The 22,354-nt window shown below is 33.1% G+C and overlaps 3 protein-coding genes across 7 annotated transcripts; all 3 read left to right on the top strand.

Moving 5' to 3' along the window:
- Nucleotides 1–284: 284 nt before the first annotated feature.
- Nucleotides 285–6,590, top strand: LOC108336447 (uncharacterized). The gene is made up of 8 exons (XM_017572902.2): nt 285–373; nt 453–1,495; nt 2,494–2,643; nt 4,046–4,118; nt 5,230–5,473; nt 5,561–5,773; nt 5,859–6,125; nt 6,207–6,590. The coding sequence occupies exons 2-8, from the start codon at nt 565–567 to the stop codon at nt 6,354–6,356; spliced, it is 2,028 nt and encodes a 675-aa protein (XP_017428391.1). The 5' UTR covers nt 285–373; nt 453–564; the 3' UTR covers nt 6,357–6,590.
- A 1,141-nt stretch (nt 6,591–7,731) lies between these two features.
- LOC108338714 (uncharacterized) lies at nt 7,732–14,144 on the top strand. 3 transcript variants are annotated; one of them, XM_052880393.1, is made up of 8 exons: nt 7,732–7,847; nt 7,938–8,946; nt 9,950–10,192; nt 11,605–11,677; nt 12,746–13,022; nt 13,110–13,322; nt 13,409–13,675; nt 13,757–14,144. In XM_052880393.1, exons 2-8 carry the CDS (start codon nt 8,031–8,033, stop codon nt 13,865–13,867), a joined length of 2,100 nt encoding a protein of 699 aa, XP_052736353.1. In that variant the 5' UTR covers nt 7,732–7,847; nt 7,938–8,030; the 3' UTR covers nt 13,868–14,144. The 3 variants fall into 3 exon arrangements, with proteins under 3 accessions (XP_052736353.1, XP_052736354.1, XP_017431257.1); XM_052880394.1 differs by having other exon boundaries at nt 7,733–7,847; nt 7,942–8,946; XM_017575768.2 differs by having other exon boundaries at nt 7,733–7,847; nt 7,916–8,946.
- Nucleotides 14,145–15,216: 1,072 nt separating this feature from the next.
- Nucleotides 15,217–21,626, top strand: LOC128193370 (uncharacterized). 3 transcript variants are annotated; one of them, XM_052880392.1, is made up of 6 exons: nt 15,217–15,341; nt 15,437–15,911; nt 16,917–17,150; nt 19,104–19,176; nt 20,251–20,365; nt 20,447–21,626. In XM_052880392.1, the coding sequence occupies exons 2-6, from the start codon at nt 15,680–15,682 to the stop codon at nt 21,494–21,496; spliced, it is 1,704 nt and encodes a 567-aa protein (XP_052736352.1). In that variant the 5' UTR covers nt 15,217–15,341; nt 15,437–15,679; the 3' UTR covers nt 21,497–21,626. The 3 variants fall into 3 exon arrangements, with proteins under 3 accessions (XP_052736352.1, XP_052736351.1, XP_052736350.1); XM_052880391.1 differs by having other exon boundaries at nt 15,218–15,341; nt 15,411–15,911; XM_052880390.1 differs by having other exon boundaries at nt 15,226–15,341; nt 15,433–15,911.
- The last annotated feature ends 728 nt before the right edge of the window (nt 21,627–22,354 follow it).

Genomic DNA, 22,354 nt, shown 5'->3' with positions numbered 1-22,354 from the left:
TAACTCATTTATGAGTAAATTAAAAAGAAAATAAAAACAATGAATGTCAATAATTTTTTAATTATAATCATAGGAGAATAGAAAAGAGTAAATAAACGAAAACGCCGATAATTTATTTTTTTTAAATTATAATTATTGCAGGATAGAAAAAGCCTGCCACAAAATAAAAAGTATTTAATAATATTTAATTTTGTGAAATTTACACTTGTCACATACTACAAATTCACCTGATGAAATCGTTCTTTTCGTATTCGGTCTTTTATTCAATAGTCGTTCCCGCCCTTTTTCACTTCATCATCTTCTTGCCTATTCCTTGCAGGCTAACAAAGATTTGCTGTTTCTAATCAAAACCAGCACTATCAAAACACAGCAGGTACTCTTTCCGTAGCTCAAATTCCATTTCCTTTATTCTTTCATTTTTTTTTATCTGAAAACAATTTCTCTTTCCGTAGCTCAAATTCCATTTCTACTTAGCAAGTTTACTTGCATCAGAGGTAGCTGTAGCAGCACCTTCTTACTTCGCTAGTATCTCCACAAAAAAAGCTTGCATTTTTTGGATCTCTTATGACATTTGAACCCAAAACCGAACCTGGGTCCTTGCGCAGGTCCATCCCGATCGCCAATGAAAAAGAATACGGTGAAATGAGTATATCGGACCTAGTTACTGTGCTGCGTACTGCGTATAAAACTGAGGATTTTGATAAAATTGAGCAAGAGTTGGTAAAGAGGGAAGCAAAACTTAGGGCGGAAATTGGGCCACTCAGGGAGAAGGTTGAGCTGGAGAGGCTAGAGAGAATTGAAGTCGAAGAGAGACTGAAAATCAGAGAGGAGCAATGTGAAAAGGGGAAGAGAGCCCAGGATAATTATGAGCAGTTGTTGAAGGAAGTGAAAACAGGTGGCTTGGTTGAAAAACATGCTATTGAGGAGTTAAGGAAAAAGAACGTTGCTTTAGAAAGTGAAGTTTATGAGCTGAAGGAGTCCAGGAAAAAAATGCTAGATGATGTCCAATCCATGGATGAAATAAAGGATAAGATCCGTGTGTTGAAAGAGGAGAAGGTTGGGGACAAAAATGCTCTTGCTGTCCTTATCATGAAGAACATTGAATTGGAGGAAGCAGTTAAGAAGAATTTGACTGTCATAGAGGGGTTGAAGAATGAAAATGGTAAACTGACAGACGAGAAGCACGAACTTAAGACATTATTTGAATATTTGGAGAAGAGATATAGTAGACTCCGTGTCAGTGATGTGAAGTTGGAAGAGAGTACTATGCCTTTGATGAGTGAAGATGCCTCTGATTATGGGAACACTGAAGTGGAGCCTAATCTTGGAGTTTCTTTCGCTGTCAAAGATGAAAAGAATGTTAGTGACCACGAGCTTGAAAATGACGCTGGGGAGCCTGTTCCTGTACAAAGGGATGAAGATACTCATTACTCTGTTGATACTGGCACTTGTCAGTCTCCCAAAAAAGGAAACAAGGAGGATGCTGTAGGTGCAGGTATGGAAATGAAAATTCTGTTCTCCTTTTCATCTCTTACATCTATAATACAGATTTACATTTTTATAATTTCCTTTAAAAATATTTAATTGGATTACACTGAATTGATTAATATACCTCAGTCATATTTCTTTATACGCTGAACCATGAGATTTATTGAGAGAAGGAAATGGCTATTGGCGGAAACCATGGTTTAGTAAATTAATTGAAATGGTGTGGTGAAGCAAGCAATTCTTGCTCAAACTGTATTAATTGAAGACTGAACCAGATTACATTAAAATACTCAAAACAGTTTGCAACTATTAGTAGACAAAATTTAAGAACACACACTCCTCACTTCATTCAATCTTGTTGTTGAAGTAAGAATATCATTAATAAGTTCATCCAAGTTTACACAATGAGTTTATTACTTTTGAAGCATAGACTAAGACGTCCACTTGCAAATGCAATGTAAGGCAGTTAGCAAGTGGTCCACATGGTAGGTCAGACCATTCATTGGACCCCCACACAGTCAATTACCCCTGTTTCCAGCATAAGGTATTTTACGTTCTTATCCTCAAGCCAAACACAGCATTCTTCCCGTTATCTTCCTCAGATGTTCAACCCATGGCTTGATTTGTTGTAGAATCCTGGTCATCTATAATATTTGAGGGTCCTACTTTTAAACTTCAAGTCATCTCTTCTTCTTCCTTTCTCCTGATAATCTTTTCTTTCAATAAGAACAAAAGAAATAGCAAACAGAAGCATGCAAAGAAGGTAACTCATTTTGTTTATCCATATAAAAAAAATACATGTATCTGCTCTGAATTTGATCAAAGTATACGTAGTTAATTACTTGAAGAGCCGGAGGCTGTATTTTTCAAGAAATGCTGAGACAACAACCAATTTTTTACTTGTATTTCAGAATCTACTACTCTTCATTCTCCTAACATTTGCCAGAAGTATATAATGTTAACAAAATACTGTTAACTTTTAACACATATTCTTTGTACATGCAGGGGTAAAATTCAAATTAGAAAAGGAGATCGTGGACGTAAGTGATGATGAAGATGATGATGATAAGTACACATCACAAGGATGGCAGGGAGAGAAAGCTACTTCTCAAATAATTGAAGAAAATGAACATCCAAATCTCCCTGCAAAGAGAAGTAAGTTCTCTAATCAATATTATTTGAAAAGTTTAGATTAGTTCTTAGTTTAAACATATCAGCGTGTAGGAATTGTATATCTAGCTATGGTAGTCACACTTTAAATCTTTCTGAATGATTATGACACAGGCACGTAGTATGACTTTGCTCAATGACTGTTATTTGTTGGAAAATCTGAAGTGGAGAGTTCTCTCCTAATCAAATTTTTATCTTTTTTTGTTTTCATCTTCAAAGCTCAGATTTGAGACTTTGTTTGAAGGATACAAGTTCAATGTAACTCAGACCAATATGTAAAATTTTAGTAAAAAATTTATTTCATTATCCTAAATCTCCCTCTATTTCACTTCTTTTTCCTCTATTAGCATTTGTTTATTTCTTTCTCATCTTATTCTGTTAGTGTTTGAAGCTGTAGGTAAAATTAATTATATATTCTTCCTCTGCTAAGGTATTTTTCTCTTTCTTTCATTTAGTGCAAATATAATTCTTTTTTTTCTCAACATATTCTTGGTTGATTTAAATTACAGTTAATATTCTTAAATGTTTGGCATGTTATATATGTTACTGCTTATATAGTTGTTGTGACTTTGGATTGGCCGTTAGATTGAATTTGATTTCTCTAGTGAATTTACTAACACATCTATCAACTATAGAAACTTAGGAACTACTAGAACCGAGAGAAAGAGAGTGTGTGTGTGTGTATGCAATGACCAATCCTGTAGGAACTTAGGAACTGCTAGAGCCAAGAGAGTAGAGTATCCTAACATTAAAAATCCAACTATCATAATCATCAGTTGATTTGGCATTTGCAAATAACTTGTCAGGGTAACACTTGCGCATTAGTTTTGTCAGCTGCTGTCACCATACCTGGTAATCCTTTTTTCTGAGGCATACTGGTATATGAATGTCAAAAGTTAATTTATAACAGCAGTAAGCATATGATCTTCACAACAAAAAGGATAATAAAATACAAGTAAAAAGGATAATAAGATAAAGTCAATGCATGTATACCTCCCTGATGTTCCTCAACAAGGTCAGGATCAGCTTTCAACACACGTAGGGGAGTATTTGGAATGATCAATTCACCATCTTCACTCTCTTTAACCCCCTTCTGAACCCTGGATCATTTTGATTGTAACTTTCTTTTCTCTATGGTGTGGCTCCCAAGAATGAATTTTAAAAAAGAACAACGTATCTTATTCTCTCTCATAAAAAAACCATAATCTGTTTAAAGTGGCATTTGACACTTATAATCATTTCAACTCACCAGTCTAGATCAATCAATTGAAAACACAATTTTGTTACTTGTGGATGGATATCTTGTGTCTAAAGAAGATATTTTAATTAATAATTTCGTTACTTTTAATTTCACTATGGTTTATATTAATTATTCTTTGATGTTTAGCGCTGTTGGCAACTCCCACACCAGGCAATCCTTTGGTTTCCTCACCATCATTGTCTCTCTCATGCCAATCTAGGTAGATCCTCAAACTCTCTCTCTCTCTGTTATTTAAGAAATTGTTTGATTGAATGTTATGGTGAAATGTTCATTTTAAATTATAAGACTGAGAGTGTGAACTCACCCTTGCATTTTGGTGTGTTTTAAGATTTTGGTTATGGCAAATACAGATGTTATGTTACTGAATTTTAGGCAGATTTTTGTGAAAGGTGGTTGTCACATAGGGGATCACATTTGATCTCTGAGAGTAATATGTGTTTGTTTGTTGAAGCAACTATCCCATTCAAAGTTCCAAGTGCAAGCAACTGACTAAGAATTGGAAAGCATGATTTAGCTTTAAGTAAATACATTATAAGTAAATGAAACTAGTATTAAAAACTCAGTTAGTTCAAACTCAAACTATCGTAAAAAAGACCTAAGGTAAAAATAGTCATTTTAGGTTACATAAAAATTTCTAAAATTGTAAAAAGGGTTAACTGTAGCTTTAGATAACATTTTACATAGGGTAGATTTTGGTATAGAATCTTTTTTCCATAGCTTTATATCACCAAACTCTAGTTGTTCGTTAAATCTATTGACCATCAGAGTTACACAACACATTTTAGATTAGTGCGTTCATTTTTACCAAAAATTAGTTCATTTCAAGATCTAAGCTTAGATTATTACTCAATAAATTTTGACGTGAAACTACTTTCTTTAGTCCTATTTTTTGGCATATAAAATTCAGATTGAAGACTTGGAAGGTTTGTTTCACTAAATTTTAGATTTATCTTTCAAAACTACTCACTTTTTAGGTCCATTCAACCCAAAACTTGAAAGGAATGGCATTTTCAAAAGATTTGAGATTTTCAAGAAAACCAAAATTCACAACTTTGTTTTAATGTTTTCTAAATCTGTTGAGTTTCCCTGAAATGATGAGGCCTAAATCTAGACGAAGACAATGTAAAAGGTAGTCATGCTGAGCATGATGAAGACATGTTAGAGAATATTTCAATTTAAGTCATGTTTGTTTGTCCAACACATATATGTTTCATTTAAATATGTACTTAACTGTATTATACGAATTCGTGTCACGAAAATTTACATGCGTAGTACAAGTACTTGACTAGCCCACCTGCTTCTTCTCACAGTGCTACTAAGGTTTTAGCTAAGAAGGTTAGAGGCAGCACACGTTTGAGGACCTTGACAAGACGCATCGGTGAAAAGAGGCTTCAAGTCTACATTGATGAAGCTACAGGGAGGCCATCAGGTCCGAACCGTGAGACATTTACTAGCTATTTAGGTGCATTGGCACGTGAGAAGGTATCGATTTTGCATCCTTCATGGGATCAGGTGAAGGAATCAACAAAGAAGTTGCTTTGGGAGGATATTTTGGTAAGCAATCTTGATTTAAGTTGTTTATACTCTATATGCATTTATTCTTATTTAGTATATTAAATAGGAATTGATTTATATATGTAGGCACACTTTGAGATAGTACCATCTGAAGCTGTCAGGGGAAAGACATTATCTTCAATTGCAAACCTGTGGAGACACTTTAAAACCCATCTCACCACGCGATGGGCTTTGAATGAGGACAAAATTAACCAAGGAATGACTCCATGCAGTATGTATGGTATCAATGAGGATACATGGAAGCAGTTTGTAGAGATTCGGTCTACTGCATCTTGGGAGGTAAATTCAAATTTATTATTTTGTTAAATGTAATTGTAGCAATTAGTTATTAGTATTAACTATAATGGTGTATAATTGAATACAGAAAAAGAGAAAAAAAGCTCAAGAATTCCAAAAGAAGAACGATACTCCTCACCGGTTATCTCGAGGGGGTTATCAGGTATTGGAGGAGAAATTAATGGCTGAAAAGATCAAATTAAGGGAAGAGCAGACATTAGAATGTGATATTGAGCCTCGGACAAACACTAGTCCCCCTTCTCCTCCTTCACGTCATGTTAAATGGAAGAGGGCTCGAATGACATCATCAGGCCAATTCACATCAGAATCAGCACTTCAAATTGCTAAGCGCATTGTAAGTCTTCTACTCTTAAACTTTCTTCTTATTGCTAAAAGTACATTCTATAGTTATTTATGACAAACTGGTCGATTACAGGATTCCCTGGAGATGCAGTCCAAACAGGGTATGTTTCATCCCTCCGGGCGTCAAGATATACTTGCTATTGCTATTGGACGTCCAGAACATCCTGGTTGTGTTCGTGGAGCTGGTAAAGGTGTGGGAATACGACAGTATTTTGGACATTGAACAAGGAATGTTTTTGTCTCAATCTTTTTCATGCTCCTTTTCATAGATACAGTGAGATGTTTTCCTATTTAAAATGATGAATGAGAACATGTCAATAAACATAGATTATAGGGATGCTTTGGAATTTTTTATGGGGGAAGTATTTGAAAATTTCAATCATGCAAGGGGAATGTAAATTTATAGAACTTGGAAATGTTTAAGACATGTATAGCTGTTTTGAAGAATTATAATGTTTCTTTAGTATATGTTGTGTTCATGTGTTTTTGTGATACAATCATTGTGCTGAATTTTCTGTTTTATAGGCAGCTTACTCCTGAAGTAGGTGGATAATTATTCAAATCCGTTTAGTTTAATTTTCAATTGTTGCTTACTTAATAAATATAAGTTGTCAGATTTGTTTCAATATTAAGAATGCATAGATATATTACACGAAAAATGACAGCGCTTTTTATACTCTTATTTAAGAAAAATTGAAGTTTCAGTAATGATTGTTTTTTTCCTATTTCAAAATGTTAAAAGTTTTCTTAGTTTATTATTGTAGAATTAATCTATTAAATAATGGTGGCTATTCATTATTAATAAATGAAATCATATGTAAATTTGAGTTAAAAAATAATTCATACGTGAAATTAAGATAATAAATAAAATGATAAATTCTCTTATCCATCTTTTATATAATAAGAATGTAGTTTAAATAATAAAATTATTTTAGTTTGTGGAAAATAAACTAGTTTAGCTAAAAAACTGGAACATATAGTTAACAAAATCAATAATTCGATTAATTCAGTTAAACTTGTTGCTGAAGTTTATTTTCTAGTTGGGTTTGGATAAACTATTTTTCAATTTACTTGATTTTTTTTATATATTTTAAGTTCAATTCATTAATATCTAGATATTGAAACAAATCTTTTTATATATTTGTAAAAATTTTAAAATTGATATTTTAGAAGTTATGATGATTATATCTTTGTAAACATTTAGAAATTGATATTTTATAAACAATAGTGATTTAAAATAAATAAGATTTGATTATTTTAAAATTTTAAAAAATTAATAAATAATTTTATTATAAATAAGTTTTACTATTTTAAAATAAATATATATATATATATATATATATATATATATATATATATATATATATATGTAGAAATCAATTTTTTAGAATTTTTTAAATTTTTTTAAGAGTTTTTTTTTTCCTCAAATCTTCTTATTGAAGAACATGGATTCTTGCCAATATTTTTTTTTAATTAAAAATTTTGTAGGATAGAAGAAGCCTGTCACAAATTAAGAAGTATTTAATTAATACTTAATTTTGTGAAATATATACTCAAGTTTGTGAAATACTACAAATTCATTTTCTTTTCGTAGTCAGTCTTTTATTCAATACGTGGTTACCGCCCTTTTTCACTTCATCTTCTTGCTTATTCCTTGCAGGCTAACAAAGATTTGCTGTTTCTAATCAAAACCAGCACCATCAAAACACAGCAGGTACGTTTCAAATGACATTTCCTTTATTCTTTCATTTTTTTATCTGAAAACAAATTCTCTTTCCGTAGCTCAAATTCCATTTCTTCGTAGCAAGTTTACTTGCACCGGAGGAGGTAGCGTAGTAGCACTTTCTTCCTTCGGTAGTTTCCCCCACAAAAAAAAGTTGCGTCTTTTGGATCTCTCATGGCATTTCAACCCAAAACCAAACCTAGGTCCTTGCCTAGGTCCATTCCGACCGCCAATAAAAAAGAATACGGTGAAATGAGCATATCCGACCTAGTTACTGTGCTTCGTACTGCGTATAAAACTGAGGATTTTGATAAAATTGAGCAAGAGTTGGTAAAGAGGGAAGCAAAACTTAGGGCGGAAATTGGGCCACTCAGGGAGAAGATTGAGCTGGAGAGGCTCGAGAGAATTGAAGTCGAAGAGAGACTGAAAATCAGAGAGGAGCAATATAAAAAGGGGAAGAGAGCCCAGAATAATTATGAGCAATTGTTGAAGGAAGTGAAAACAGGTGGCTTGGTTGAAAAACATGCTATTGAGGAGTTAAGGAAAAAGAACGTTGCTTTACAACGTGAAGTGTACGAGCTGAAGGAGTTCAGGAAGAAAATGCTAGATGATGTCAAATCTATGAATGAACTAAGGGACAAGATCCGTGTGTTGAAGGGGGAGAAGGTTGGGGACAAGAATGCTCTTGATGTCCTTATCATGAAGAACATTGAATTGGAGGAAGCAGTTAAGAAGAATTTGACTGTCATAGAGGGGTTGAAGAATGAAAATGGTAAACTGACAGAGACATTATTTGAATCTTTGGAGAGGAGATATAAGAAACTCCGTGTCAGTGATGTGAAGTTGGAAGAGAGTACTATGCCTTTGATGAGTGAAGATCCCTCTAATTGTGGGAACACTGAAGTGGAGCCCAGTCTTGGAGCTTCTTTCGCTGTCAAAGATGAAAAGGATGTTAGTGACCACGAGCTTGAAAATGACACTGGAGAGCCTATTTATTTACAAAGGGATGAAGATACTCATTATTCTGTTGATACTGGCACTTGTCAGTCTCCCAAAAAAGGGAACAAGGAGGATGCTGTAGGTGCATTAGGTATGAAAATGGAAATTCTGTTCTCTTTTTCATCTCTTACATCTATTTTACATATTTACATTTTATAATTTCCTTTAAAAATATTTAATTGGATTACACTGAATTGATTAATATACTTTAGTCATATTTCTTTATGCCCTGAACCATGAGATTTATTGAAAGAAGGAAATGGCTATTGGTGGAAATCATGTTTTAGTAAATTAATTGAAATGGTGTGGTGAGGCAAGCAATTCTTGCTCAAACTAGATTAATTAAAGACTGAACCAGATTACATTAAAGTACTCAAAACAGTTTGCAACTATTAGTAGACAAAATTTAAGAACACACACTCCTCACTTCATTCAATCTTGTTGTTGAAGTAAGAATATCATTAATAAGTCATCCAAGTTTACACACTGAATTTATTACTTTAGTATAGACTAAGATGTCCACTTGCAAATGCAATGTAAGGCAGTTAGCAAGTGGTCCTCATGGTAGGTCAGACCATTCATTGGACCCCCACACAGACAAATTACCCCTGTTTCCAGCCTAAGGTATTTTACATTCTTATCCTCAAGCCAAACACATCATTGTTGCCGTTGTCTTCCTCAGATGTTCAACCCATGGCTTGATTTTGTTGTAGAATCCTGGTCATCTATAATATTTGAGGGTCCTAATTTTAAACTGCAAGTCATCTCTTTTGTGGTTTCTTCCTTTCTCCTGAAAATGTTTTCTTTCAATACGAACAAAAGAAAGAGCAAACATAAGTATGCAAAGAAGGTAACTCATTTTGTTTATCCATACAAAAAAAATTTACATGTATCTGCTCTGAATTTGATCAAAGTATACGTAGTTAATTACTTGAAGAGCTGGAGGCTGTATTTTTCAAGAAATGCTGAGACAACAACCAATTTTTTACTTGTATTCCAGAATCTACTACTCTTCATTCTCCTAGCTTTAGCCTGAAGTGTATAATGTTAACAAAATAATGTTAAGTTTTAACACATATTTTTTGTACATGCAGGGGTAACATTCAAATTGGAAAAGGAGATCGTGGACCTAAGTGATGATGAAGATGATGATGATAAGTACACATCACAAGGATTGCATGGAGAGAAAGCTATTTCTCAAATAATTGAAGAAAATGAATATCCACAATGGGTTGAAATTATCAAAAGAAAACGTGCTTCTGATATTCAGGCTTCTACTTCCACATCTACATCCTCTGCTGATTTATTTGAAAATGCAAATCTCCCCGTAAAGAAAAGTAAGTTCTCTAATCAATATTATATGTGAAGGTTTAGATTAGTTCTTAGTTTAAACATATGAGCGTGTTGGAATTGTATATCTAGCTATGGTAGTCACACTTTAAATCTTTCTGAATGATTATGACATTGGCACGAAGTATGACTTTGCTCAATGACTGTTGTTTGTTGGAAAATCTGAGTAGAGTTCTCTCCTAATCAAATTTTTATCTTTTTTTGTTTTCATCTTCAAAGCTCAGATTTGAGACATTGTTTGAAGAATACAAGTTCAGTGTAACTCAGACCAACATGTTGTAAAATTTTAGTAAAAATTTTATTCCATTATCCTAAATCTCCCTCTATTTCACTTCTTTTTCCTCTATTAGGATTTGTTTATTTCTTTCTCATCTTATTGTGTTAGTGTTTGAAGATGTAGGTAAGATTAATTGTATATTTTTTCTCTGCTAAGGTATTTTTCTCTTTCTTTCATTTCGTGCAAATATAATTCTTTATTTTCTCAGCATATTCTTGGTTGATTTAAATTACAGTTAACATTGGTAAATGTTTGGCATGTTATATATGTTACTGCTTATATAGTTGTTGTGACTTTGGATTGCCGTTAGATTGAATTTGAATTCTCTAGTGAATTTACTAACACATATATCAACTATAGAAACTTAGGAACTGCTAGAACGGAGAGAAAGTGAGTGTGTGTATGCAATGATCAACCCTGTAGGAACTTAGGAACTGCTAGAGCCAAGAGAGTAGAGTATCCTAACATTAAAAATCCAACTATCATAATCATCAGTTGAATTAGCATTTGCAAATAACTTGTCAGGGTAACACTTGTGCATTAGTTTTGTCAGCTGCTCTCACCATGCCGGGTAATCCTTTTTTCCAAGGCAGACTGGTACATGAATGTCAATAGTTGATATATAACAGCAGTAAGCATACATATGATCTTCAAAACAAAAAGGATAGTAAAATACAAGTAAAAAGAATAATAAGATAAAGTCAATGTATGTATACCTCCCTGATGTTCCTTAACAAGGTCAGGATCAGCTTTCAACACAGTTAGGGGAGTATTTGGAACGATCAATTCACCATCTTCATTCTCTTTAACCCCCTTCTGAACCCTGGATCCTTTTGATTGTAACTTTCTTTTCTCTATGGTGTGGCACCCAAGAATGAATTTTAAAAAAGAAAAACTAAAAATAAGAACAACGTATCTTATTCTCTCTCATAGAAAAACCTTAATCTGTTTAAAGTGGCATTTGGGACTGATAATCATTTCAACTCACCAGTCTAGATCAATCAATTTAAAACACAATTTCATTACTTGTGGATATTTTGTGTCTGAAGAACATATTTTAATTAATAATTTCGTTACTTTTAATTTCACTATGGTGTATATTAATTATTCTTCTATGTTTAGCGCCGATGGCAACTCCCACACCAGGCACTCCTTTGCTTTCCTCACCATCGTTGTCTCTCTCATGGCAATCTAGGTAGGTCCTCAAAGTCTCTCTCTCTCTTTGTTATTTAAGAAATTGTTTGATTGAATGTTATGGTGAAATGTTCATTTTAAATTATAAGACTGAGAGTGTGAACTCACCCTTGCCATTTTGGTGTGTTTAAGATTTTGGTTATGGACAAATACAGATGTTATGTTTCCGAATATTAGGCAGATTTTTGTGAAAGGTGGTTGTCACATAGGGGATCACATTTGATCCTGAGAGTAATACGTGTTTGTTGAAGCAACTATTCCATTCAAAGTTCCAAGTGCAAGCAACTGACTAAGAATTGGAAAGCGTGATTTAGCTTTAAGTAAATACATTATAAGTAAATGAAACTAGTATTAAAAATTCAGTTAGTTCAAACTCAAACTATCGTAAAAAAGACCCAAGGTAAAAATAGTCATTTTAGATTACATAAAAATTACTAAAATTGTAAAACGGGTTAACTTTTGCTCTCGATAACATTTTAAATAGGGGAGATTTTGGTATAGAATCTTCTTTCCTTAGCTTTATATCACGAAACTCTAGTTGTTCGTTAAATCTATTGACCATCAGAGTTGCACAACACATTTTATATTAGTGGGTTCATTTTTACCAAAAATTAATTCATTTCAAGATCTAAAAGCTTAGATTATGACTCAATAAATTTTGACGTGAAAATTCTTTCTTGAATCCTATTTTTAGGCATATAAAATTCGGTCTGAAGACTAGGAAGGTTTGTTTTACTAAATTTTAGATTTATCTTTCAAAACTACTCACTTTTTAGGTCCTTTCAACCCAAAACTTGAAAGGAATGCCATTTTCAAAGGATTTGAATTTTCAAGAAAACCAAAATACTTGTTTTAATGTTTTCTAAATCTGTTTTGAGTTTCCCTGAGATGATGAGGCCTAAATCTAGACGAAGACAATGTAAATGGTAGTCATACTGAGCATGATGAAGACATGTTAGAGAATATTTCAATCTAAGTCATGTTTGTTTGTACAACACATACGCATATAAGTTTATTTAAATATGTACTTATGCGAATTCTGTCTCGAAAATTTAAATGCATAGTACAGGTACTTGACTAGCCCACCAGCTTCTTTTCACAATGCTACAAAGGTTTTAGTTAAGAAGCTTAGAGGCAGCACACGTTTGAGGACCTTGACAAGACGCATCAATGAAAAGAGGCTTCAAGTCTACATTGATGCAGCTACAGGGAGGCCATCAGGTCCGAACCGGGTGACATTCACTAGCTATTTAGGTGCATTGGCACGTGAGAAGGTGTCGATTTTGCATCCTTCATGGGATCAGGTGAATGAATCAACAAAGAAATTGCTTTGGGAGGATATTTTGGTAAGCAATCTTGATTTAAGTTGTTGGTACTATATAAGCATTTATTCTTATTTAGTATATTCAATAGGAATTGATTTATGTCTGTAGGCACACTTTGATATAGTACCATCTGAAGCTGTCAGGGGGAAGACATTATCTTCAATTGCAAGCATGTGGAGACACTTTAAAACCTACCTCACTACGCGATGGGCTTTGAATGAGGACAAAATTAACCGAGGAATGACTCCATGCAATATGTATGGTATCAATGAGGATACATGGAGGCAGTTTGTACAGATTCGGTCTACTGCATCTTGGGAGGTAAATTCAAATTTATTATTTTGTTACATGTAATTGTAGCCAATTAGTTAATAGTATTAACTCTAATGGTGTATAACTGAATACAGAAAAAGAGAAAAAAACCTCAAGAAGTCCAAACGAAGAACGATACTCCTCACCGGTTTTCTCGAGGGGGTTATCAGGTATTGGAGGAGAAATTGATGGCTGAAAAGATCAAATTAAGGGAAGAGCATACATCAGAATGTGATATTGAGCCTCGGACAAACACTAGTCCCCCTTCTCCTCCTTCACGTCATGTTAAATGGAAGAGGGCTCGAATGACATCATCAGGCCAATTCACATCAGAATCAGCACTTCAAATTGCTAAGCGCATTGTAAGTCTTCTACTCTTAAACTTTCTTCTTATTGCTAAAAGTACATTCTATAGTTATTTATGATAAACTTGTTGATTACAGGATTCCCTGGAGATGCAGTCCAAACAGGGTATGTTTCATCCCTCAGGGCATCAAGATATACTTACTACTGCCATTGGATTTCAAGAACACCTTTACCAGTACATCTGGTAAAGGTGTGGGAATACGACTGTATTTTGGACATTGAACAAGGAATGTTTTTGTCTGAATCCTTTTCATGCTCCTTTTCATAGATACAGTGAGATGTTTTCCTATGTAAAATGATGAATGAGAACATGTCACTAAACATAGATTACAGGGATGCTCTGGAATTTTTTGTGGGGAGTATTTAAAAATTTCAATCATACAAGGGGAATGTAAATTTATAGAACTTGGAAATGTTTAAGACATGTATATAGCTATTTTGAAGCATTATAATGTTTCTCTAGTATATGTTGTGTTCATGTGTTTTTGTGATACAATCATCATGCTGAATTTTCTGTTTTTTAAACAGGTTACTCCTGAAGTAGGTGGATAATTATTCAAATCCGTTTAGTTGAATTTTTAATTGTTGCTTACTTAATAAATATAAGTTGTCAGATTTGTTTCAAGAATGCATAGATATATTACACGAAAAATGACAGCACTTTCTGTTTTCTTATTTAAGAAAATTTGAAGTTTCAGTAATGATTTGTTTTTCCCCCGTTTTAAAATGTTAACATTTTTCTTAGTTTATTATTATAGAATTAATCTATAAAATATTGGTGGCTATTCATTATTAATAAATCAAATCATATGTAAATTTGAGTTAAAAACTAATTTATATATGAATTTAAGATAATAAATAAAATGATGAATTCTCTTATCCATCTTTTATATAATAAGAATGTAGTTTAGATAATAAAATTATTTTAGTTTCTGGAAAATAAATTAGTTTAGCTAAAAAAGTGGAACATATAGTTAAATAAATCAATAATTCGATTAATTTAGTTAAACTTGTTGCTGAAGTATACTTTCTAGTTGGGTTTGGATAAACTACTTTTCAATTTACTTGATTTTTTTATATATATTTTAAGTTCAATTCATTAATTTCTAGTAGGATATTGAAACAAATATTTTTATATATTTGTAAAAATTTTAAAATTGATATTTTAGAAGTTATAAAGATTATATCTTTGTAAACATTTAGAAATTAATATTTTTGAAATAATAGTGATTTAAAATAAATAATATTTTATTATTTTAAAATAAAAAAAGTTAATATAATTAATTTTATTATAAATAAGTTTAATTATTTTAAAATAATGTAGAAATCAATTTTTTAGAAATTTTTTTTATTTTTTTAAGAGTTTTTTTTCTAAATTCTTCTTATTGAAGAACATGGGTTCTTGCCAATATTCTTTTTAATTACAAATTTTGTAGCATAAAAGAAGCCTGTCACAAATTAAGAAGTATTTAATTAATATTTAATTTTCTGAAATATATACTCAATTTTGTGAAATACTACAAATTCACTTTCTTTTCGTAGTCAGTCTTTTATTCAATACGTGGTTACCGCCCTTTTTCACTTCATCTTCTTGCTTATTCCTTGCAGGTTAACAAAGATTTGCTGCTTCTAATCAAAACCAGCACCATCAAAACACAGCAGGTACGTTTCAAATGAAATTTCCTTTATTCTTTCATTTTTTTTATCTGAAAACAAATTCTCTTTCCGTAGCTCAAATTCCATTTCTTCGTAGCAAGTTTACTTGCACCAGAGGAGGAGGCAGCGTAGTAGCACTTTCTTCCTTCGGTAGTTTCTCCCACAAAAAAAGATTGCGTCTTTTGGATCTTATGGCATTTTAACCCAAAACCAAACCTAGGTCCTTGATTGTCATAGAGGGGTTGAAGAATGAAAATGGTAAACTGACAGAGACATTATTTGAATCTTTGGAGAGGAGATATAATAAACTCCCTGTCAGTGATGTGAAATTGGAAGAGAGTACTATGCCTTTGATGAGTGAAGATCCCTCTAATTGTGGGAACACTGAAGTGGAGCCTAATCTTGGAGTTTCTTTCGCTGTCAAAGATGAAAAGGATGTTAGTGACCACGAGCTTGAAAATGACACTTGGGAGCCTGTTTCTTTACAAAGGGATGAAGATACTCATTACTCTGTTGATACTGGCACTTGTCAGTCTCCCAAAAAAGGGAACAAGGAGGATGCTGTAGGTGCATTAGGTATGGAAATGGAAATTCTGTTCTCTTTTTCATCTCTTACATCTATTATACATATTTACATTTTATAATTTTCTTTAAAAATATTTAATATGATTACACTGAATTGATTGATATACTTTAGTCATATTTCTTATGCCCTGAACCATGAGATTTATTGAAGGAAATGGCTATTGGTGGAAATCATGTTTTAGTAAATTAATTGAAATGGTGTGGTGAGGCAAGCAATTCTTGCTCAAACTGGATTAATTGAAGACTGAACCATATTACATTCAAATACTCTAAATCATCACAGTTTGCAACAATTAGTAGACAAAATTTAACAACACACACTCCTCACTTCATCCAATCTTGTTGTTGAAGTAAGAATATCATTAATAAGTTCATCCAAGTTTACACAATGAATTTATTACTTTTGAAGCATAGACTAAGATGTCCACTTGCAAATGCAAGGTAAGGCGGTGAGAAAGTGATCCACATGGTAGGTGAGACCATTCATTGGCCCCAACACAGACAAATTACCCCTGTTTCCAGCCTAAGGTATTTTACATTCTTATCCTCAAGCCAAACACATCGTTGTTGCCGTTGTCTTCCTCAGATGTTCAACCCATGGCTTGATTTGTTGTAGAATCCTGGTCATCTATAATATTTGAGGGTCCTAATTTTAAACTGCAAGTAATCTCTTTTGTGTTTTCTTCCTTTCTCCTGAAAATGTTTTCTTTCAATAAGAACAAAAGAAAGAGCAAACAGAAGTATGCAAAGAAGGTAACTCATTTTGTTTATCCATACAAAAAAAATTACATGTATCTGCTCTGAATTTGATCAAAGTATACGTAGTTAATTACTTGAAGAGCTAGAGGCTGTATTTTTCAAGAAATGCCGAGAAAACAACCAATTTTTTACTTGTATTCCAGAATCTACTACTCTTCAATGTCCTAGCTTTTGCCTGAAGTATATAATGTTAACAAAATAATGTTAAGTTTTAACACATATTCTTTGTACATGCAGGGGTAAAATTCAAATTGGAAAAGAAGATCGTGGACCTAAGTGATGATGAAGATAAGTACACATCACACGGATTGCATGGAGAGAAAGCTATTTCTCAAATAATTGAAGAAAATGAATATCCACAATTGGTTGAAATTATCAAAAGAAAACGTGCTTCTGATATTGAGGCTTCTACTTCCACATCTACATCCTCTACTGATTTATTTGAAAAAGAAAATCTCCCCGTAAAGAAAAGTAAGTTCTCTAATCAATATTATATGTGAATGTTTAGATTAGTTCTTAGTTTAAACTAATGAGCGTGTTGGAAACGTATATCTAGCTATGGTAGTCACACTTTAAATCTTTCTGAATGATTATGACATTGGCACGAAGTATGACTTTGCTCAATGACTGTTATTTGTTGGAAAATATGAAGTAGAGTTTTCTCCTAATCAAATTTTTATCTTTTTTTGTTTTCATCTTCAATGCTCAGATTTGAGACTTTGTTTGAAGAATACAAGTTCAGTGTAACTCAGACCAACATGTTGTAAAATTTTAGTAAAAAATTTATTCCAGTATCATAAATCTCCCTCTATTTCACTTCTTTTTCCTCTATTAGGATTTGTTTATTTCTTTCTCATCTTATTCTGTTAGTTTTGAAGATGTAGCTAAGATTAATTGTATATTCTTCCTCTGCTAAGGTATTTTTCTCTTTCTTTCATTTAGTGAAAAAATAATTCTTTTTTTTTCAACATATTCTTGGTTGATTTAAATTACAGTTAATATTCTTAAATGTTTGGTATGTTATATATGTTACTGCTTATATAGTTGTTGTGACTTTGGATTGCCGTTAGATTGAATTTGAATTCTCTAGTGAATTTACTGACACATATGTTGTTACTTACCTGAGTACGTAAACTAGGCAAATACAACCTTTTCACACTCTCATACACGTAATAGAACAATAAACGAATGACAAATGATGGATGAATCTCTTTTATTGATGGTAATATCTTGGTAAACACAAGTAAATATTAACTGGGAGCATAACCTCCTTCAGTCAACCAATAATTGGGAGCATAACCTCAATAATTGGGAGCATAACCTCTGTCAATTATCCTGGAGCATAACCTCCTTTACAAAACTCAATTATCAAAAATATATCTTTAACCCTAGACTGTAACTTTATTTATACTAATTATTTCCCGCACATCTCTTATTAAATATTTTCCTAGAATACATCTGCATTTAATATAAATATCCCTATATTTAATATAAATATCTCTCCGTATATTATCCTAGCATATATCCTTAATTATAAATATCTTATATTGAATATTTCCCTAAATATATATTTATTTACTCTAATTAACTTATACTAAATATTCTCTCTACTCATATACTTTCCAACCCTTATTATTACCTCTACCTTATACCGTAACATATATGAACTATAGAAACTTAGGAACTGCTAGAACCGAGAGAAAGAGAGTGTGTGTATGCAATGATCAACCCTGTAGGAACTTAGGAACTGCTAGAGCCAAGAGAGTAGAGTATCCTAACATTAAAAATCCAACTATCATAATCATCAGTTGAATTAGCATTTGCAAATAACTTGTCAGGGTAACACTTGTGCATTAGTTTTGTCAGCTGCTCTCACCAGGCCGGGTAATCCTTTTTTCTTAGGCATACTGGTACATGAATGTCAATAGTTGATATATAACAGCAGTAAGCATACATATGATCTTCACAACAAAAAGGATAGTAAAAAGAATAATAAGATAAAGTCAATGTACGTATACCTCCCTGATGTTCCTTAACAAGGTCAGGATCAGCTTATAACACAGTTAGGGGAGTATTTGGAATGATCAATTCACCATCTTCATTCTCTTTAACCCCCTTCTGAACCCTGGATCCTTTTGATTGTAACTTTCTTTTCTCTATGGTGTGGCACCCAAGAATGAATTTTAAAACAGAAAAAATAAAAATAAGAACAACGTATCTTATTCTCTCTCATAGAAAAACCTTAATCTGTTTAAAGTGGCATTTGGGACTGATAATCATTTCAACTCACCAGTCTAGATCAATCAATTTAAAACACAATTTCATTACTTGTGGATATTTTTTGTCTAAAGAATATATTTTAATTAATAATTTCGTTACTTTTAATTTCACTGTGGTGTATATTAATTATTCTTCTATGTTTAGCGCCGTTGGCAACTCCCACACCAGTCACTCCTTTGGTTTCCTCACCATCGTTGTCTCTCTCATGGCAATCTAGGTAGGTCCTCAAAGTCTCTCTCTCTCTTTGTTATTTAAGAAATTGTTTGATTGAATGTTATGGTGAAATGTTCATTTTAAGTTATAAGACTGAGAGTGTGAACTCACCCTTGCCATTTTGGTGTGTTTAAGATTTTGGTTATGGACAAATACAGATGTTATGTTGCCGAATTTTAGGCAGATTTTTGTGAAAGGTGGTTGTCACATAGGGGATCACATTTGATACCTGAGAGTAATATGTGTTTGTTGAAGCAACTATCCCATTCAAAGTTCCAAGTGCAAGAAACTGACTAAGAATTGGAAAGCATGATTTAGCTTTAAGTAAATACATTATAAGTAAATGAAACTAGTATTAAAAATTCAGTTAGTACAAACTCAAACTATCATAAAAATGACCAAAGGTAAAAATAGTCATTTTAGGTTACATAAAAATTACTAAAATTGTAAAAAGGGTTAACTTTTGCTCTCAATAACATTTTACATAGGGGAGATTTTGGTATAGAATCTTTTTTCCATAGCTTTATATCACCAAACTCTTGTTGTTCGTTAAATCTATTGACTATCAGAGTTACACAACACATTTTAGTTCAGTGGGTTCATTTTTACCAAAAATTTGTTCATTTCAAGTTCTAAAAGCTTAGATTATGACTCAATAAATTTTGACGTGAAACTTCTTTCTTTAGTCCTATTTTAAGGCATATAAAATTCGTTTTGAAGACTTGGAAGGTGTCTTTCACTAAATTTTATATTTATCTTTCAAAACTACTCACTTTTTAGGTCCTTTCAACCCAAAACTTGAAAGGAATGCCATTTTCAAAAGATCTGAGATTTTCAAGAAAACCAAAATTCACAACTTTGTTTTAATGTTTTCTAAATCTGTTTTGTGTTTCCCTGAGATGATGAGGCCTAAATCTAGACAAAGACAATGTAAATGGTAGTCATACTGAGCATGATGAAGACATGAGAATATTTCAATCTAAGTCATGTTTGTTTGTCCAACACATACACATATATAAGTTTATTTAAATATGTGCTTATGCAAATTCTGTCTCGAAAATTTAAATGTGTAGTACAGGTACTTGACTAGTCCCCCTTCTCCTCCTTCATGTCATGTTAAATGGAAGAGGGCTCGAATGACATCATCAGGCCAGTTCTCATCAGAATCAGCACTTCAAATTGCTAAGCGCATTGTAAGTCTTCTACTCTCAAACTTTCTTCTTATTGCTAAAAGTACATTCTATAGCTTTTTATGACAAACTGGTTGATTACAGGATTCCCTGGAGATGCAGTCCAAACAGGGTATGTTTCATTCCGATGCAGATTTCGACGGCCCGTCAGGCAGAAAGAAAGGCCCCGGTGAGACCTCCCAAGGAGACCCTACCATCGACCTATCTATTGTCGTCTCCGGTCGTTCGGATCAGCCACCAAGGCAAGAACCCACAGCTCACGAGCTCGTTCCCATCTTGACAAAACGATTAGTTTTGGATGGCAATCCTACTTATTTACGCAAGCTTGTGGACCGAGGAGAAATCGGCTACCGGCGAGTTGGCGCAGGCAAAGCTCTTACGGCGCGTTCGTTTAACGTTAACGTTCGTTATTTTCGTGACTCTATCAAAGATGTCATGACCAAAGTGCTTACCGTTCGCTATGAAAATCTTGGCGACATGCGACCTACTGATATCACCGCGGAGATTACAACTTACGTCCCGCATATTGCTGACATTTGCATGACGGCTCTCTACGCAAAACTACGTAGCATTAATCTTGCATATGGACAACATGCAACCAGGTACACTACTGCCCCTAGTTACACTAAGGACATTGAACTCCCTCTGCCTTTGGCTCTTGCTATACAGGAATTTGGCTCTTTCCAATCTCATTCTCTGGAATCCAACCTCATCATGATACCAACCTACCCAGAAGGAACTCAACATGAAGGTCGTTCCGCTGCTGCTTACCCCTTCGCTGAATATTTGACTTACGTACCGACCCTCGCACGTCTTGGGATTCCCCTGAAGTCCGTTGACGCCGGAGTTAAAACAGGCTCCGCTTGGTGGACCTTTAAACTGGAAGTTATTTTCGGATCTGCTGATTTAATCTGCACCCTACCTCGCAGCCACTACTCCGACATGAGCGCACAGCTTAGAATGCTGTTTATCGCTGGAGATGAGACGCATCCACCTGAGGATATCGTCAGTCTCCCTGCCACTTATAACAACTTCGGCACTCTTGCAAGTCTTATCACTAAGCAGTACAACAGCCGCACGTTCCTTGCAATTATCCATGGACCTAAAGAAGAATGGGATTATGGCACTGTCTAATTTCAAGTTTATTGTAATTCGAACAATATTGGTTCTTTTGCAGCAAACTTTACTGCGCACTCTTTTGTGCATCTTGTATTTTGAATACTTTTGTGGGTGTTTTTTAAAAAGTACTTCGGACATTGAACAAGGACTGTTTTTGTCTGAATCTTTTTCATAGATAGAGTGAGATGTTTTCCTATTTAAAATGATGAATGAGAACATGTCACTAAACAGAGTACTGGGATGCTCTGGAATTTTTTGTGGGAAGTATTTGAATATTTCAATCGTGCAAGGGGAATATAAATTTATAGAACTTGGAAATGTTCAAGACATGTATAGCTGTTTTGAAGAATTATAATATGTTTCTTTACTATATCTTGTGTTCATGTAATTTTGTGATACAATCATTGTGCTGAATTTTCTGTTTCTTAGGCAGGTTACTCCTGAAGTAGGTGGATAATTATTCAAATCCGTTTAGTTGAATTTTCAATTGTCGCTTAATAAATATAAGTTGTCGGATTTGTTTCCATATTAAGATTGCATAGATATATATTACACGAAAAATGACAGCACTTTCTATTTTCTTATTTAGGAAAAATTGAAGTTTCAGTAATGATTTTTTTTTCCTATTTTAAAATGTTAAAATTTTTCTTAGTTTATTATTATAGATTAATCTATAAAATATTGGTGGCTATTCATTATTTATAAATGAAATCATATGTAAATTTGAGTTAAAAAATTTTTCATATATAAATTTCAGATAATAAGTACAATGGCTAGTTCCCTTATTAATCTTTTATATAATAAGAATGTAGTTTAAATAGCTGAGAAAATGGTATATATAGTTAACTGAATCAATAGTTCGATTTAGTTAAA

Source organism: Vigna angularis, chromosome 7 (genome assembly GCF_016808095.1).
Source record: "Vigna angularis cultivar LongXiaoDou No.4 chromosome 7, ASM1680809v1, whole genome shotgun sequence".
NCBI classification, from domain to species: domain Eukaryota; kingdom Viridiplantae; phylum Streptophyta; class Magnoliopsida; order Fabales; family Fabaceae; genus Vigna; species Vigna angularis.
This window is presented reverse-complemented; position numbering and strand designations above follow the sequence as displayed.